Below are 6784 nucleotides of genomic sequence, written 5' to 3'. Positions count from 1 at the left end.
TTTTTTACTTTCAGTCTGAGTTAAATCTCTTTTTTGGCTCATTTTATTTGTAAAAGAAAATCTGCTTAATAATTATGCACACCTGAATATAAGACATTTTTCACTTCCAGCCTTCATGAATAATTATATATCAATTATAAATTATTAAATACAAGATTAATAGTAGTTATAATTATTGGTAAACTGTGCTTGGAAAAAAATATGATCAGAATATCAACTTGCATAATAATTATGCATGCACTGTATTTTTCCTCTTCTGCTGTCGAGGTAATGCAAGGAATGTTGTGATTGGTTGTCAAGGCAGCCAATCAGAATTTAGCAGCCTCTGTCTCTGATTGGCTGGAATTATGTTGTGTTGAGCACGCGAGCTGTTGGCATTTAGCGAGCACAGAGCAGGGGCATCAGGTGAACAAGCTAGTGAAACGTTGCACGCGCAAAAGAGAAGGTCTGCACACATCCAAAAACGTATTTTAAATGCAAAATTGATTTCCGTGCACTCGAAAGACTTTTTTCTTTGCGAAACGAACATTTTCTCCACAAACTCAGATCGCGCGTGTGCAAAATGCACTTTTGTGCGCTCAAAATATGATCTTTCACGCGCAGAATTGTGGCAGAAATGTAAGCCCATACTGACATTGTGACACGCTTAAGTGTGTGTGTGTGTGTGTGTGTGTAATCAAAGGAGACCTGTGTTCAAGTGTGGGGGATTTACTCAAGTGTGCTCCAATCACAAAGGGTCCCTGCTGGGTTTAAGAGTCTGCCGTCACTGTTTGCTCGACTGGGAGGGTCCTGTAGTGTAGCAGGCTGGCAGTGCCATCTGTCTTGACCTGTTTTACTAAAGCCAAGCTCCTCGCTGGCACAGTGACGTCGGTATTTACACAAAGCAATACTCTCTTCTCATGTGACTGACCACCTGTCATCCCATTACATCCTTAAGTAGGTTAGCTAAAATGAAAATTCTGTCATCGCTTACTTTACAAGGTCTAAAAAGAACAAAAAAAAAAAAAACATAATTAAACATGTCCATGCATTCTTTATCTTCTGAAGCCTCATAAAATAGCTTTATGTGGGTAAAAGACTACAAGCTGAACTTTTTTAGAGATTGACAGTCCACAGTCTATTTTCATTCTATGGAAAAGAGCAGCTAGGACATTCTTCAAAATATCTTATCTTATGATGAACATGAAAACGTTGGACAGTTTTGAAATGGCATGAGTAAGTGAATGATGACATAATCTCTTTCTCCACCACCTCTCTCTTTTTCACACAATCAATCTCTATTTTTCTGTTGTGAAATGCTATATTTGCTGAAGCTCTTAAATTAATCATATCTGGAGGATTCTGTAAAGGTATTTAAAAAACAATGGTTCTTTAAAGGTTCTTTACACATAGTAACAGTTCTGTTTAGAACTATATCTTCCTGAAGAACCATTTTATTCTAAAATGATTTTTTGTATTTGAGTTTGGATTCTTCAGTCTCTACTCCAGATGCTGTCCCACCCCACAACGTCATCATCTACAGACAAAAACTGCCCACTAAATTACACCAAAATGCAACCAATAATGTACATAAAGACACATTATAGAGGATTGTGAAGATATTTCACTGGAACTTGGCCTTCATTTCATTTATTTTGTGTTCTTTATGTATGTATTTATTTCTTTATGCATGTGAAGAGCAAAAGCAGATAACTCAGTTTTTTATTAATTTTCATAAATCATAAGAATCAGAATCAGAATTAGCTTTATTCGCCAGGTGTGCGCAAACATACGAGGAATTTGTTGTTGTTTTTTATTATGGTTTTTTTAATTGTGTTTTCATGGTTTTATTGTGTTAATTAGCTGTATTTTTTAGTTATTATTATTTATTCAAAACAACCCAACTGCAGTTTGATTGATATTAATTGGAATGCAGGATAAAAAAAAACATGATTTTTGAACATTTTTAAAAACGGAGTTATCTGTTTTTACAAATTAACTCTTGATGTGTTTATTCTAGGGCTGTCGATTTAAAACAATAATTATGGGGAAAAAATGCATTACATTTATTAACTCATTTAACGCACCCCACTGATAACCGTGATGCAGGACAACAACTGTCTGTGTGATGTAGCTTATTAGAATGCAGTTATGTGCCTCTAAAGATACAAGGAAAGAAATGCCCCTGTATGAGTTTTGTCTTATATTTACGTCATATGATACAGTTTAGCAATATCACAAGAAAACATGTTTTGTTTTGTTTTTTTCACAAAAAATATCTGCACAGCAAATGTGAAGTTAATTTTATACAATAGCTCAGTAAATAAGAAGTTAACATTGTGTTTTAGATACAATATTGTCATAATATGTCAGGCAATATTGCCTGTTTTGCTTAATTTCGACAATGAACATAGTTCCAAACAAAGCCACAGCAGAACTGTTGTATATCTCAGAGCAACACACTACAATGTTTCTTTACTGAATGAATCCATGTTTTTGAATGAACTGAGTAAGCCAACAATTCAGTAACCTATCTTTACTGTCACTTGCTTCATTTCTGAATGAATCAGCTGTTTTAACGAAATGGTTGAATGTATGACTGTATGACTCATTCATTAGATACATATTTTGAGTATCATTTCATTTTTTTAACATTTCATATTTTATCACATTTCACTTTTTTTTCCCCAATATTCAAAAAACGAATATTAATGAAGATAAACTATTAATAAAAAAGATTGTTCATAACACCATTAACAATCTATACAGCACTTTCAAAGCATGATTCTTTATGTAACCTTACAAAAAAGGATTTAACACACACACAAAAACACTTTTCTGCTATTGTTACAAGCTGACGAACACAATTGTGGTACTGTTCACATCATTTTTTGGAAGATTGAGGTGTTGGTTGCACAGAAGTTATCCATGCAAGAGTTGTATTATTGTAAGTGTGTGTCTATGTGTGTGCTTGAAGACATGGTTTATGAGAGCACAAATATGTATAATGACTTGGATATTACAACATAAACATGGGCATTACAGTGTAAACACTTCCTGTGTCCATGTAAATCAAATGGCTTAAAAAACATTGTTTTTTGAAATTCAAAAATGCCAGAAGCATTCTGTGAGGGTTATGTTAAGGGGTGGCGTTACTGTCAGGGAACAGGAAATATGATTAACTTAGTATGAAAAAAATATACCTATGGAGAATCTCTATAAAACACATACACAATACAAGTGTATGTGTCTTTCCCACCTTGCTAGACTATGACAGCTAACCCCACTCCTTCACTTCTGTATTACAGCTCAACTTTCTATCATCTAGCCCATCTCTTTCTAACTAACACTCATTCTCCCTTCACACGTTCTGACTGTCCCTGCTCATTTCCATTTTTTTCCACCAGAAAGAGAATTTCATCACTGGCTGGTCTTTCAGTGCCAACCATTTAAGGGCTCAACAACCATAAAAAAGTGGATTTGCAAAACTTCCAACAAGTCTGTCCAACTGGATAACTAAATGTCTCCATGCAGTACAAATGGCACAAAACTTGTAAAATTGTGGTCCATTTCCAGTTTCTTATATTCCTAATGGCATTTTATTAAACATTTTGATCTACTGCTATATTTTGTGACTTAAAACGTTCAAATCATTATGTAAATTATCTATTTTACTTGTCTAAAATCTGGAAGTCCTGCATACTGCTAATTTTTTGGTGAATAGTCAAGACTGTGCTGGTTCGCCAGCACCAAACCAGAACTAACTAGTCCATACCAGCATGGAAATTTAAGTTGGGTTTAACAAAAGACAGAAAGAAAAGAGAGAACAGTAGACAAAAGCAGGAAAAGGAAAAGGAAAAAATAAATAAAAATAAGAAATGGAGAAAAGGTGTCTTCAGTTCATGCCAAACCTTTATAAGTAGCTTGCCCTTCAGGGAGTTCGGACTGGGGAGCTGCTTTGGGTCTTTGTTCAGAGCCTCCACCACATCCAGCTTGTCTCCGAAGATCTCTTTCAGGTGCTGAGCTATCTTCTTCTGCTGCTGAATGCTGCAGTGATTCTCTATGGACAGGATCACAGGGAACCTGAAGCAGCAGGAGACAGAAGAGAGAAAGGATGAGGGTGACAGTAATCACAAACCAGGGAACAGCTAGAACAGTCAGCAGTTGCTCCCTGCCTCCAGAGCCTTCCCCCGACATTAACCTTTTATCCGTATTTCTTTCATCTTGACTCATCTTCACTGTCATGTGCTCTCTCTCTCTTTTGCCATCTCACTCTTTTGACTGTATCTCTTTTTTTTACTTTCCCTTGCCGCATGCTGTCTGGCTGTTCTGTTTACTTCATCTGCACACTCAAACAAACACACTTGACTTTGGGTTCTATTCTCACTCATAGTCTGAGATCTCGACACTGAATATTCTGCTCTAACAAGGTGTTTCCAAAAGCATGCAAGAAAACCACACATTTTACAATGCAAAACTATTTCTCTTAATCTGTGTTTGTGCCTTGTTTACCAATAAATCTAGCGATACATCCATGAATCATGATAAATTTACTTGAAAAGTAATAAATATTAAGATATTATACATACCTGCAGTAGATATTGTGTTTTCAGAGAATACATACTTGTTGAATTAAGTTCATTTTTCTTACCCCACTGCAAATTGTTTAAGGTTTTATTTAAATAATTAAACAATTCCTTATCAATTTTCCTTATCCAATAAATTTACCCTGTTTTAATGATGTTTAGATATTTTACCGTAAAAGGGTTCTGACACATTTGGTTAATTAACCTTTTAAGTACAGATATAAGACTATTACACTTCTATATTACTGAAGACAAATATTGTATCTATCATTGAAATCTAGCAATGAAATATTTTAAAGCAGAACCTAAATGTATAAATAAAACAAATAAATACATACATGCATACAATATTCATTATATAAATTTCTAAACTTTTTTTTTTTTTTTGATTACATTTTCAAGCCTGGAAATCAAAACAATTCCAGACATTTTCAGGTCTTACTTCTATGAACAAACAAGACAAAAACACTCATTAAGAAAAATATGTGTTGTGAATTTGATGGCTGCATGTGATACATAAAAGGGTGATCACAGAAATTTCAGTGTAGAAAAAAAATATTAATAAATAATAATAATAATAATAATAATAATGTTGTGCTCTGTGAAAATGACAGAATTAGATTCAGACAAGCTATACCTGAATGTCAGATACCTAGGAATCAGGAAAACCCTCTAGGTTTAAAAAGCCCTACATTATGAACAACATTCCTCTCACACACAAATACACACATACACATACACTCACCATGAAAAAATGCTCTGAAAGAGGGAAGTGGAAAGATAAAAAGATGCCCTGTAGGGCTACAGTGATAGCAATGCTGTCTCAGCAAGTGCCATGGGATTTGGTGAGTGTAATTTGCATGTGATGTGCATGTGCTAAAAGGCTCATTTGCTCCATTATGTTGAGCCATTAGCTGAAACAGGTGGCTATTTAATGATAAAAACCATTACAGAAACAGACAGGTAGCTTTCTAGGAGCATCCAGGCACTGGTACAGGAAGATCTCTTCAATTATTACTGTACTTATCCTCATGGTGATAAACAAAACAATTTTCCACAACAAATTAAATATATAGTTTAGTCATGTACCTCACTGGATGCCTTGTCTGGTAATAGTAAAACAAAGCAGACATAGGGGCTGCAAGCCCATCTGAATTGGTTTTAAATTAACATTAATTTATATTAATTACAATGGAATGGCCTATTACAATGGAAAACAGATAGCAGACAAAGATGAACACACATGACATTCCCTTGAGAAGATGATTACTGAAATATGCAGTATTTTTAGGGGGCCCTAAGCAATTTTGTATTATGAAGCTGTATTGTAATGTTTAATGGAAAACTAGCTTACTGCTTGCTGCATATTATATATTATAGTACTATTTTTTAAAGTATTATGTAAGGCGGTATGCAATATGTGTTCAATGATAAATGTGTCAATGGTATTATGCCACCAAGTTGTATGATATTGAGTGAAACATTTGTCTTTTAATCTTTTATTACCGTTATTTAAAAAAAAAAAACATTTTGATTACATTTTTTTCTAAAATAATATTTTAAACTTTAAGAATATATACTTTTTAGGTCTAATAACTCTAATATCTTAACATTTTTTGTAGTATAATTAAACAACAGTCGTTATCTCATGTGTACATCAGAGTACTGTTCCTTACTTTAAATTAGGGCTGTCAACGTTAACGCTAACGTTAACGTATGTGATTAATTTTACAATCAACGCGTTAAAATAATTTAATGCAAATTTACTGAAGCACAATTTCTATTCAAACCCTTTAACCCAACTTTGCTTCTCTGCTTGCGATCAGATCATTTTAAGCCGCTAAACTCCGGGAAAGTTTTCAGTCCAATGATCCAGTAAGCGAATGCATTCAAACAATCCGTCCAAAACAGCGCTAATATAAAGGAAACCAGGCTGATTACATCAGAGATTGCAGAGAGAACAGAGACTCGCATTGTGTTTTCAGTGAATTATTCATTCCAGTGTGTTTCGATTTTAAACACGAGCTCTGTCATATTCTGTGATTGTCTCTGAAGAGCACGAGCCCTCACACGTCGCGCTTGTGTGAAGTACAGACTGAACGGATTGTCAACACATCCCACCGCTGTATGGATAACCAGTATCGCTAGTAAAGTTCTGATGGATGAAGACTGCAATCAAGGTAAAAACGATTGCGGTGGCGTACAGGAGTCATACAGTA

At 34.6% G+C, this 6784-nt stretch overlaps 1 protein-coding gene across 1 annotated transcript in view; it reads right to left on the bottom strand.

Annotated features, from left to right (window-relative positions):
• Positions 1–6784, bottom strand: part of LOC107711761 (1-phosphatidylinositol 4,5-bisphosphate phosphodiesterase eta-1-like) — a gene marked incomplete at its 3' end in the record, with an annotated part of 86721 nt that overhangs the window by 14399 nt on the left and 65538 nt on the right. Inside the window, exon 10 of the mRNA XM_016516809.1 lies at positions 3891–4062. Coding sequence (XP_016372295.1) covers positions 3891–4062 — 172 coding nt within the window. The remainder of the gene's footprint in view (positions 1–3890; positions 4063–6784) is intronic.

Source organism: Sinocyclocheilus rhinocerous, unplaced genomic scaffold (genome assembly GCF_001515625.1).
Source record: "Sinocyclocheilus rhinocerous isolate Xijiao unplaced genomic scaffold, SAMN03320098_v1.1 scaffold778, whole genome shotgun sequence".
Taxonomy (NCBI): domain Eukaryota; kingdom Metazoa; phylum Chordata; class Actinopteri; order Cypriniformes; family Cyprinidae; genus Sinocyclocheilus; species Sinocyclocheilus rhinocerous.
This window is presented reverse-complemented; position numbering and strand designations above follow the sequence as displayed.